The 12,670-nt window shown below is 50.6% G+C and overlaps 1 protein-coding gene across 1 annotated transcript; it reads left to right on the plus strand.

Moving 5' to 3' along the window:
* The first annotated feature begins 5,437 nt into the window (after positions 1-5,437).
* On the plus strand, positions 5,438-12,415 carry nansa (N-acetylneuraminic acid synthase a). Its single transcript, XM_072583718.1, has 6 exons — positions 5,438-5,652; positions 8,600-8,815; positions 9,980-10,079; positions 10,147-10,301; positions 11,220-11,486; positions 11,863-12,415. Exons 1-6 carry the CDS (start codon positions 5,521-5,523, stop codon positions 12,064-12,066), a joined length of 1,074 nt encoding a protein of 357 aa, XP_072439819.1. The 5' UTR covers positions 5,438-5,520; the 3' UTR covers positions 12,067-12,415.
* The last annotated feature ends 255 nt before the right edge of the window (positions 12,416-12,670 follow it).

Here is a 12,670-nt window from a genome sequence, read left to right on the forward strand (position 1 = left end):
AGAAATCAACAAAGGTTCGAACGAGTACAGGAGAGCGTGGCAAGAGCAGCACCAGGAAAGCCTAAAAACAAGGGGTTGACCTATGTGCATACTGAACAGGAGGAAGTAACAACTGATAGAAAGAGCTAAGTGACTCCACAACCAATGGGTCTGGTCCTATCTATGTAGCCCTGTCAGATGCAGCTGTGAATGATTGGAGGAAAATTGAACAACTAACAGGAGATGGAGGCTCCTGAAATACCCCTATCCTCAATGCTAGGAGAGCCTAGGAGAGCCCTGGATTAGTGGTGCTGGAAGAGCACAGCAGTTCAGGCAGCATCCAAGGAGCTTCAAAATCGACGTTTCAGGCAAAGCCCTTCATCAGGAATAAAGACAGTGAGCCTGAAGCATGGAGAGATAAGCTAGGGGAGGGTGGGGTTGGGGAGAAAGTAGCATAGAGTCCAATCGGTGAGTGGGGGAGGGGATGAAGGTGATAGGTCAGGGAGGAGAGGGTGGAGTGGATAGGTGGAAAAGGAGATAGGCAGGTAGGACAAGTCCAGACAAGTCATGGGGACAGTATTGAGCTGGAAGTTTAGAACTAGGGTGAGGTGGGGGAAGGGGAAATGAGGAAACTGTTGAAGTCCACATTGATGCCCTGGGGTTGAAGTGTTCCGAGGCGGAAGATGAGGCGTTCTTCCTCCAGGTGTCTGGTGGTGAGGGAGCGGTGGTGAAGGAGGCCCAGGACCTCCATGTCCTTGGCAGAGTGGGAGGGGGAGTTGAAATGTTGGGCCACGGGGCGGTGTGGTTGATTGGTGTGGGTGTCCCGGAGATGTTCCCTAAAGCGCTCTGCTAGGAGGCGCCCAGTTTCCCCAATGTAGAGGAGACCGCATCGGGAGCAATGGATACAATAAATGATATTAGTGATGCACATCCACTAATATCATTTATTGTATCCGTTGCTCCCGAGGCGGTCTCCTTTACATTGGGGAAACTGGGCGCTTCCTAGCAGAGCGCTTTAGGGAACATCTCCGGGACACCCGCACCAATCAACCACACATCCCTGTGGCCCAACATTTCAATTCCCTCTCCCACTCTGCCAAGGACATGGAGGTCCTGGGCCTCCTTCACCACCGCTCCCTCACCACCAGACGCCTGGAGGAAGAACGCCTCATCTTCCGCCTCGGAACACTTCAACCCCAGGCCATCAAGGTGGACTTCAACAGTTTCCTCATTTCCCCTTCCCCCACCTCACCCTAGTTCTAAACTTCCAGCGCAGCACTGTCCCCATGACTTTTCTGGACTTGTCCTACCTGCCTATCTCCTTTTCCACCTATCCACTCCACCCTCTCCTCCCTGACCTATCACCTTCATCCCCTCCCCCACTCACCCATTGTACTCTATGCTACTTTCTCCCCAACCACACCCTCCTCTAGCTTATCTCTCCACGCTTCAGGCTCACTGCCTTTATTCCTGATGGAAGACCTTTGCCCGAAACGTTGATTTCGAAGGTGGCTTAGCGGTTAGCACTGCTACCTTACAGCACCAGGATCCCAGGTTCGATTCCAGCTTCTGGTGACAGTCTGTGTGGAGTTTACACATTCTCCCCGCATGGGTTTCCTCTGGGTGCTCCGGATTCCTCCCACAGTCCAAAGATGTGCAAGTCAGGTGAATTGGCCATGCTAAATTGCCCATAGTGTTAGGTGCATTAGTCAGAGGGGAAATGGGTATGTGTGGTTACTCTTCAGAGGGTCGGTATGGACTAGTTGGGCTGAAGGGCTTGTTTCCACACTGTAGGGAATCTAATTCGTGGGCGGCACTGTGCACGGTGGCACAGTGGTTAGCACTGCTGCCTCACAGCGCCAGAGACCCGGGTTCAATTCCCGCCTCAGGCGACTGACTGTGTGGAGTTTGCACGTTCTCCCCGTGTCTGCGTGGGTTTCCTCCGGGTACTCCGGTTTCCTCCCACAGTCCAAAGATGTGCAGGTCAGGTAAATTGGCCATGCTAAATTGCCCATAGTGTTAGGTAAGGGGTAGATGTAGGGGTATGGGTGGGTTGCGCTTCGGCGGGGCGGTGTGGACTTGTTGGGCCGAAGGGCCTGTTTCCACACTGTAAGTAATCTAATCTAATCCTTGGATGCTGCCTGAACTGCTGTGCTGTTCCAGCACCACTAATCCAGAATCTGGTTTCCAGCATCTACAGTTATTGTTTTTACCTTGCTAGGAGAGCCCTGCACATCAGTACAAAGCATTTTCAGCATCATCAGCCAGAAGTCCTAGATTCATGATCCATCTCAGCCTCCCCTAGAATTCTCCAGCATCAGAGGTATATGTCTTCTGCCAATTCAATTCAATACACATGATATCAAGAATCAGTTGAATGCACTGGATCCTGGAATGGCTGTGAGCCTCGATAACATTCAGGAAATTGTACTGAGATCTTGTGCTCCAGGACTTTTCACCCTCCCAGCCAAGCTATTCCAGTACATGCACACTACTGACATCTACCTGACAATATGGAAAATTGCCCAGGTATGTCCTGCATGGAAAAGCAGAATAAATCAATTTTGGCCAATTACTGCCTGAGAGATGTGATGGAAAAAGTCATCAGCTGTCCTATCAAAGGGATAATCTCATTATTGACGGTCAGCTTGGGTTTCACTAGGGCTCCTCAGGTCCTGACCTCGTTTCAGCCTCGATCAGAGCATGGACAAACAGTTGAAAACTCTAGAGGTGAGGTGACAATGGCAGTCTTTGAAATTGAGGCAGTTTTCAACTGTGTATGGTATCAAATAGCCTGAACAAGACTGAAGTTAATAGGAATTGGGTAGAAATCGAGGAAATTATCAGTTGTATTCATACCTGATATATATGAAGATGGTTATGATTTTTGGAGGGCAATCAGCTCAGCTCCAGGACATCTCTGCAGGAGTTCCTCAGGGTAGTGCCCTAGGCCCAACCATCTTCAGCTACTTCATCAATAAGGTCAGAAGTGGGTATGTACACACAATGTTCAGCACCATTCACAGCTCCCCAGATACTGAAGCAGTCTGTATTCAAATGCAACAAGATCTGGACAACATGCAGGTTTAGGCTTAAAAGTGGGAAGTACAGAGCATTGCGGATCTACCTACAGCACATGGACTGCAGCGGTTCAAGGCATCAGATCAGCAGCACTTTCTCAAGGGCAACTAGGGATGGACAATGAATAAAAAACCAAAGAACTGTGGATACTGTAAATCAGAAATCAAACAGAAATTGCCAAAAAAGCTCAGCAGGTCTGGTAGCATTTGTGAAGAGAAACCAGAGTGAACGTTTCAGGTCAAGTGACTCATCCTCAGTTCTGAGGAAACATTAAACTCTGGTTTCTCTGCACAGATGCTGCCAGACCTGCTGAGCTTTTCCAGCAATTTCTGCTTTTGTTTGTGTGAGTGGGGGTGTGTGTGTGCTGGGGGGGTGGGGGGGGGTTGGGGTGGGTGGGGTGTGTGGTGGGTGGGGTGGGAGGTGTGGGGGGTGGGGTAGGGGTGTGTGGTGGTGGGGTGGGGGTGTGTGGTGGGGGTGTGTGGGGGGTGTGGTGTGGGATGTGTGGGGGTAGGGGTGTGTGGGGGTTGGGGGAGTGTGTGGGAGGGTGGGGGGTGTGTGGGGGGTGGGGGGTAGGGGTGTGTGGGGGTGGGGTGGGGGAGTGTGTGTGAGTTGGGGGGTGTGTGGGTGGTGGGGTGGGGGTGTGGGTGGAGGATGGGGTGTGGGGGTGTGTGGGGAATGGGGTTGGGGGGTGTGTAGGGGAGTGTGTGGGGGGTGGGTGGGAGTGTGTGGGGGGTGGGGTGGGGGTGTGTGGTGGGGTGTGGGATGTGTAGGGGGTGAGGTGGGTGGGGGTAGGGGTGGGTGGGGTGTGTGTGGGAGGAGGGGGGGTGTGTGGTTGGGAGGTGGGGTGGGGGGGTGTGGGGGAGGTGGGGTGGGGGGGTGTGGGGGGTGTGTGGGAGGTGGGGTGGGGGGGTGTGGGGGGGATGGGGTGGGGTGTATGGGGGGGTGTGTGGTTGGGAGGTGGGGTGGGGGGGTGTGGGGGGTGTGTGGGAGGTGGGGTGTGGGATGTGTAGGGGGGTGAGGTGGGTGGGGTGGGTGTGTGGGGGGTGGGGTGTGTGTGGGAGGGGTAGGGGGCGTGGGGGGGGGTGAGGTGTGTGGGGTGTGGGGGGTGTGTGGTTGGGAGGTGGGGATGTGGGGTGGGGGTGTGTGGTGAGGTGTGGGATGTGTAGGGGGGTGAGGTGGGTGGGGGGTGTGTGTGGGAGGGGTAGGGGGTGTGTGGGAGGGGTAGGGGGTGTGGGGGGGGGTGAGGTGTGTGGGGTGTGGGGGGTGTGTGGTTGGGAGGTGGGGATGTGGGGTGGGGGTGTGTGGTGGGGTGTGGGATGTGTAGGGGGGTGAGGTGGGTGGGGGGTGTGTCTGGGGGGGTGGGGGGTGTGTGGGAGGGGTAGGGGGTGTGGGGGGGGTGAGGTGTGGGGGGTGTGTGGTTGGGAGGTGGGGATGTGGGGTGGGGGTGTGTGGTGGGGTGTGGGATGTGTAGGGGGGTGAGGTGGGTGGGGGGTGTGTGGGAGGGGTAGGGGGTGTGGGGGGGGTGAGGTGTGGGGGGTGTGTGGTTGGGAGGTGGGGATGTGGGGTGGGGGTGTGTGGTGGGGTGTGGGATGTGTAGGGGGGTGAGGTGGGTGGGGGGTGTGTGGGAGGGGTAGGGGGTGTGGGGGGGGGTGAGGTGTGGGGGGTGTGTGGTTGGGAGGTGGGAGTGAAGGAAGAGTCACTTAATGCTTGTCACGCCAACAACATCCATGTCTAACTAATAAAACAAGTTACTAACAGGAGTGCCAGAGCTTCTGTTCACCCTGAGAGCTGGCGGTGCGTGTGCAAGGACTCTCCTCCTTGACTGTGTCTGAGAGGAAGGGGACTATCTTTGGACCAGCTGCTCCACATCCGGGTCACTGCTTGTCACTGGCCACTCGGGTGTTTTTCCCCCCATTGTGTGGAGAATTGGCTCAGTGTGGGACTGTGACTCTCTCTGTGTGTGTGCACACGTGCAAGGACTCTCCCTGGTGCTGCTAATACATAAAACAAGTTACTGAGGCAGCTCCTGGGGTGACTGACCCTAAACCCCGGGGGAGACGGCACGGCGCAGGGATGGCGACTCTCCTGTTACCCGGGTAACGGAGTGAAGGGGCGGGGCCGCGGTCCCGGGAAGGACGCGGCCATACAGAAGGGCGGGTCCGGGAGGAGGGGGGCGGGGCCGGGAGGGGCCTGGAGGAGGAGGGGGCGGGGCCGGGAGGAGGGGGCGGGGCCTGGATGAGGAGGGGGGCGGGGCCTGGAGGAGGAGGGGGCCCGAGAGGAGGGGGCGTGTCCGAGCGGAGGGGGCGGGGCCTGGAGGAGGAGGCGGGTCCGGGCGGAGGGGGCGGGGCCTGGAGGAGGGGCGGGGCCTGGAGGAGGGGTTGGGTCTGGCCTGGCTGATAAGGCGCAAACGCGGCGCCGTTCGGCCAGTCGGTTTGTTCTGGGACCGCGGCTGTTGTGAAGATGTCGGTGGAATTCGAGCTGTGCCCCGGGAGGGCGGTCGGCGGGGACCAGCCGTGTTTTATCATCGCTGAGATCGGCCAGAACCACCAGGGCAGTATGGACATCGCCAAACAGATGATCCGGATGGCCAAGGTAGCGCCTGGACCGTCCCGGGGCCGGGGCCGGGGCCCCCCCTCCCCACATCCTCCCGGCCGCTGGCTCATTCACTGTCATGGCCCGGTGTGGAGCAGGCGGAAGATCCCGGTGCTAGAGCAATGAAAACCAGTAGCTGGTCCACCCTCCCCCGGGGAGAGGGGGGCTCCCTCCCTCTGTCCCACAGTCTCCCCCCCTCTGTCCCACAGTCTCCCCCCCCCCCCCCCCCCCTGGGGAGAGGGGGGCTCCCTCCCTCTGTCCCACAGTCTCTCCCCCCCCCCCCCGGGGAGAGGGGGGCTCCCTCCCTCTGTCCCACAGTCTCCCCCCCCCCCCCGGGGAGAGGGGGGCTCCCTCCCTCTGTCCCACAGTCTCCCCCCCCCCCCCCCCCCCGGGGAGAGGGGGGCTCCCTCCCTCTGTCCCACAGTCTCCCCCCCCCCCCCCCCCCCCGGGGAGAGGGGGGCTCCCTCCCTCTGTCCCACAGTCTCCCCCCCCCCCCCCCCCCCCCCGGGGAGAGGGGGGCTCCCTCCCTCTGTCCCACAGTCTCCCCCCCCCCCCCCCCCGGGGAGAGGGGGGCTCCCTCCCTCTGTCCCACAGTCTCCCCCCCCCCCCCCCCCCCCGGGGAGAGGGGGGCTCCCTCCCTCTGTCCCACAGTCTCCCCCCTGGGGAGAGGGGGGCTCCCTCCCTCTGTCCCACAGTCTCCCCCCCGGGGAGAGGGGGGCTCCCTCCCTCTGTCCCACAGTCTCCCCCCCGGGGAGAGGGGGGCTCCCTCCCTCTGTCCCACAGTCTCCCCCCCGGGGAGAGGGGGGCTCCCTCCCTCTGTCCCACAGTCTTCCCCCCTCCCCCCGGGGAGAGGGGGGCTCCCTCCCTCTGTCCCACAGTCTTCCCCCCTCCCCCCGGGGAGAGGGGGGCTCCCTCCCTCTGTCCCACAGTCTCCCCCCCTCCCCTCCCCCGGGTACACTCCATGATCATGATGAAGTCCCTCGGGTGCTGCCTGAACTGCTGTGCTCTTCCAGCGCCACTCTCCTCCAGAGTCTGGTTTCTAGCATCTACAGTCATTGTTGATTTTTAACCCTCCTGTTTAACTCTGCCCACTCTGTGTGTTGTACACCCCCGTCCAACACCGGTATCTCCAAACCATGTTCCTGGGCTGATCCTCCAGAAGCTGCTGTCCCCAGGCCCCAGTGACCTGACCAGCTTTCCCACCACCCACCCTCCAACCCCACCTCCTGACCCTCTGAGGGGATTTATTCCTAACCTGACCACCAGGCCAGTGGAGGGTATATTAGAATGGTAGTTCAGAGTGCAGAAGCTGGAAATCTAGAATTAAATTGAAATGAGGGAGGTGGCCTGGTCAGGGAGGTTCTAGAAAATAAAATCACAAAAGTTTCAGAAAATGTTAAATACGTGAAGCCTTTTCAGTTGGGTGTAAAGAAAACACAAAAATCTGAAATGGGTCAGGAAAGATTAAATGATGCATTGATATTGGGATAAAGCCAAAGTATTGATGGGATGATTCTGCTGATGTAACTAGTTTTCAGATGTCTTTTTGGACAGATCACAATTGCCACAATGACTTGTATACTGTACCTTGTCACTAAATGTGGCAAGTGGAGTGCAAGTGAGAATTTTACACTGAAACACCAGGTGAATCAAAGTGTTGCCAGACAAGCTGACAGACATCTTTATGCAGCAAGATGACGACATCCAGGTTTGGGCTTTATAACTGACAAAACATTTTGTTCTATGGAAGTACCAGACAATAACCATTTCAAACAAGAACATCTAACAGAAAACATGCTGGTGGAATTCAGCAGGTCTGGCAACATCTGAGTTAATGTTGGGTCCAGTGATTCCAAATCTCAAGAGCAAATCTAATCAATGTCTCTTGATATTAATAACCTCTCGCTGCTGGATTCCAATGGTAACCTGGGGGTTACCATTGACCATAAACTGAAATAGATCAGCAATATTAGTACATTGGCCCTGAGAGCAGGGCAGAGAAAAAGAATCCTATAGCAAGTTCACTTACCTTCTGACTCACATTGCAGGTCCATCTACAAGGTACAAGTCAGGAGTTTTTGGAATACCATCCACTTAGCTGGATAGGTGCTGCTCCAACAGCATTCAGACTCTTAACCATTTAGAACCAAGCAGTCTGTTTGATTGTTACTCCACCAATCACCTTCAAGATTTGCTCCCTTCACCACGAGTGCATTGTATAGTGCAGCAGTGTGGAACATCAACAAATATACTGCAGTAACTCATTTAAAGGCTTTGTCAACAGCACCTTGAGAACTCCCATGTCTGAGTCTATCTTTGGTAAGTTGTACTGCAGCAAGCCAAGAAAGTAGCTCCTCTTTTTGAGGGCTGCTGCTGACAGCCATGTCCCACAAGACAATTTTTTAAACATTTGGAATGCATAACCATGACCATCTGACACGCAAGAGCAGTAAGTATGTAGGGACACCATGACCTGCAAGTTCCCCTCCATCTCTGTCCCTGTTCTGAACTGGATGTATGTCCTTGCTTCTTCAATGTTGGGTCAAATCCTGGAACTCCCTCTTTAACAGGATCATGACTGTCCTTACAGCAAGTGAACTGCAGTGAATCAGGAGCCTCCTTTGTTCATGCAGTGAGGGATGGGCAATAAATACTGCTCTAACCAGCAATGCCCACATTCCGTGTAGAATTTTAACACTTCCCTATTGGATAGGTTTGGTTCTGTTGATTTATTTTAAACAATGTTCTAAATTTTTTTTGATACAGGAAATATCAAGAAGAAATAGTGGTAGATCTTTCTTTTTTCCTAAAAGGTTTCAAGGTTTAGTTGGTTCATTTACAGACTTTAGTAAATGGACTTGGCTTCTCTAATAACCAGCGTCATTAATCATTTAAGTGAAGAATAAGTAATTGTAAATTTATGCTGCATTTGAGGTTTTTTTCATAGGAATGTGGTGCAGACTGTGCAAAGTTCCAAAAAAGTGAATTGGAATACAAGTTTAACACGAAAGCGTTAGAAAGGCCTTACAATTCTCCACACTCATGGGGACCCACATATGGAGATCACAAGCGCTACCTGGAGTTCAGTCATGAGCAATATAAGGAGCTCTCCAAATTTGCAGAAGAAGTTGGAATCTTTTTCACAGCATCTGGAATGGATGAGGTATATCCTGTTGTTTTCTTTTGCAAACTTGTTTTGCTCTGAGATTGAAGTACCCTATAATGACTGTGCAAAGTTGTTTACATGAATAGATTTTTATTACAAGATCTGGTAGAGATGGAGATTTCAGGTGATTGCAAATCTTTATTCACTGTAATCAGGTATCTAAATAATTGCCTAAAAAGGTTCCTGAAGGTCAAACCATATCTTTGCTGTCCTAGCTGTAACCATTGCATACTGACTACATGTGTTCACAAACTCAAGGTATCTTACACAGTTTTTGGCAGAATATTAAGCCCAGGATGGTTTTATTGCCTCCATTTCAGCTTACAACCTTGCTCCATAACCTGCACCCTTAATCGACAAAAATTTACCATCTGTCTTTTTTGGTTTTTTTTAAGAGACTCAAATCATTCTCCTTAGAGGAGAGTTCCAGGTTTTCAGCATATTTTATGAAGAGGTATCTTGTGACTTCACTGAACAATCTTACTGGAATTTAAAAATTAAGCCCCTGTTCTGATCTCTTCTGACCCAAGGAATTGGGACATATGAAGAGGAACTGTCAAATGGTTCAGTTCTTGATCATGAACACTGTCACAAGTTAAAGGACTGAAGTATTTCTCCAATCTGACTTGATGCTGTAATGTTTCCAATTCTGGTGGAGACCAGTTGCAGCTTGTGTACAGCAGAGGAGGACTCTGGCAATATTCTGGCTGTAATTTGTAGAAAAATACTAATGGGAACAAAACTTGTTCAAGAGCCCCATCTTGTTGTGGGGATATTGAGTGGGAGTAGTATGTAACAGAAGGTTGTGTAAAATTGATTTGGACCGAGTAGTGGGTAGTGTGCATGGCTACACCAATAAGAAGCATCTCCTGTTCCTGTTTTATTCAGTCGCCATCTATGACTGCGTTCCTTCTGGCTAACTCAATACCTTTTAACTTTTATGACTGAAGCTTTGTTTGAGTTAATGCCGTTTGAGCATTTTCTCAGTAGGCATAGACTGAGATTAAGATTTTTGAGGGAGGGGCAAGAAAGTGAGGAGAATTCGAGATGGAAAGGATACAGCCGAACATCTGGCTAGGTAGCAATGTTCAAATGGAAAAGAGTCAAACACTTACTGTAAATCTGTGCAGTGTTTAGGTGAGCTGTTCTTCTGTTTTGCAGATGGCTGTTGAATTTCTTCATGAATTGAATGTGCCTTTCTTCAAAGTTGGGTCTTTGGACACCAATAACTTCCCATATTTGGAAAAAGCTGCCAAGAAAGGTAAAACAACTCTGCAGAATTGTCACTGTTCAGTTTCCAGTCATACTGATTATTTCTCCTTCGGCAGGTCGTCCAATGGTGATCTCCAGTGGAATGCAGAGCATGGAAACTATGAGAAAAGTTTACAATACTGTCAAACCCATCAATAATAAGTTTTGCTTTCTCCAGTGCACCAGTGCATACCCACTGGAGCCAGAGGACACTCACCTCCGTGTCATCACTGTGAGTACCATGTTTAAACATTTCTCTCATTACGGCTGGTTTGTGTGCCTGGCTGTACTTTGGGCAAATCTCCCCACTTTCTGGGTTCACCAGTGTTTGTAGAATGTTGCAGCATAGATTGAGGCCATTCAGTCCCTGAGGTCTGTGCCAGCTGTTTGAAGGTGCTATCCCATTAGCCTTTGAATATAGGTTAGAGAGTATGTGATAGTCAGTCCTACAGCACAGACAGGTTCTTCAGCCCAAACTGGTCCACGCCCATCCACACTAATCCCATTCTCTGCACTTGGCCCATATCCTTCTAAACATTCCTGTGCATGTATTTATCCAAATGCCTTTTTAAATGTTAATGTATCTGCCTCAACCAACTTGGTTGGCAGCTCATTCCCTATGTGTAACACCCTCTGTGTAAAAGAAAAACATTGCTCCTCAGGTTCCCTTTTATTTGCTGTCTAGTCCATGATTCTTAAACTCTAGGAAAAAGACCCTGTCCGTGCACCTCAGATATAATACACTTCTATAAGATCCTCCCCTTGGTCTCCTACACTCTAAAGAGAAAGGTTCTAGTTTGTCTAACCTCTCCCTATAACTCAGACCTGTAAGTTCTGGCAACATCCATCAGAAAGGTCTCCAATCAATTTTACATAATGCTTCTCCTGCTATTCTCAACTCTCTACCTCACTGGCAAAATCCTGGCTGCTATTTGTCGAAGGGTACTGGTAAGTGAACACTAGTTACCGGAGATCCCCATCTTGTGATAATGACTGGTATGGAGCAGGGACTACCCTTGTACAGTAAGACTTCTGGCCACACTGGCAATTGGTAACAAAGACATTTTTTTATCTTTGACACACGTTTAGCTAATGTCAAATGGAACTGTTGTTCTGCAGACTGGTGCTATTTCTTTCTTCCTGCTTTCAGGAATACAAAAAAGAATTTCCAGATGTTCCAATAGGATACTCTGGCCATGAAACTGGGATTGCCATAAGCATAGCAGCAGTGGCAATGGGAGCTAAAGTTCTGGAACGCCACGTGACCATGGATAAAACCTGGAAGGGTAATGATCACCAAGCTTCACTGGAACCCAGTGAACTGCAGGAACTAGTTCGCTCGATCCGAATTGTAGAAAAAGCATTTGGATCTCCCATCAAGCGCTTGCTCCCATGTGAGATGGCCTGCCACAACAAGGTGGGTTACCTGTGAACAGTTTGTGGCAAACAATCTTAAATGAGTGTTTGAAATTTTATCTCTTTTCTGTACTTCATGTAAAGACAATGAAAAGAACAGGTAAAAGTTTAGATTGTTCAGCATGAATAACAGTGAATCTCATAGTGGTATAAACACATGAGAAGCTGCTCATTCCCAATGTTGAGTTTTTTTTTCTGATTTTAAGGTTTGGCTTAAACGAAGATTGCAAATCAAATACTTATTGAAAGAAATTGGCAAAACAATCCACAGGATTATAAGTTAGTTTGATCAGTACAGAATGTAGGGGACATGTTGCATTAAACAGTTGAAATTCTGTGTTTTTTTTTTAATTTGAGTTTTTCTAACTTGTTTATAGTTGGGCAAATCTGTCGTGGCCAAAGTGACTATTCCTGCAGGAACAAAACTGACTCTGGATATGATGACTGTGAAGGTGGCAGAACCTAAAGGCATTGAGCCGAATGACATCTATAAACTGGTGGGGAAGCAAGTTAACACCCAGATCAATATTGATGAAACAATTACATGTGACATGATTGCAAATTATGGCAAGAAGTGCTGAGTTTCTACAAAAATGGTACAAGAGCTGGACATCCTAGAGTTTTTAAATTTCCAATATCCAATATGTTTGGCTACATCCAATCATGCCTTTTAATTTATATTGAGCTTTTGATTGTGGGGGTGGGGAGGATGTTGTAGTTACACTTGTACAATTGCCTATCAAATCAGTGAAATTAAAACTGCTGTATCAGAGGGATGGTTATTTGAATAAAGATGGTGAAACTGGAGGAAAATGTGTAGTTTTGACCTCTGATCAGAACTATTCACATGAAAATAAAGCCATAATGTTTAATCTGTTTCTTTTGTAGACCAAACTGTTTGAAATAAATCAAAATAAACTGTCACAACCATTTAACAGTGTCATTTACAATCCACCATCTGTCGTGTAGACACTTACAAAATGTACATCACTCCTCCCTCAGCAATATTTGCTGCTTTCCTGTACAGAAGATAGCAGACTACTGAAATGAGGAAAAGCATTTGGTGGACACTGAGCAGGAGAGAAGAATAGTGCAGCCCAGAACCAAATAAAGGGAAAAAAGAGGAGTGGGATTTTGAAAGTGCAGTAAGTGAGCTAACCAGGAAACTGATCTCGGTGATGGGAA

This window comes from Chiloscyllium punctatum, chromosome 14 (genome assembly GCF_047496795.1).
Source record: "Chiloscyllium punctatum isolate Juve2018m chromosome 14, sChiPun1.3, whole genome shotgun sequence".
NCBI classification, from domain to species: Eukaryota; Metazoa; Chordata; class Chondrichthyes; order Orectolobiformes; family Hemiscylliidae; genus Chiloscyllium; species Chiloscyllium punctatum.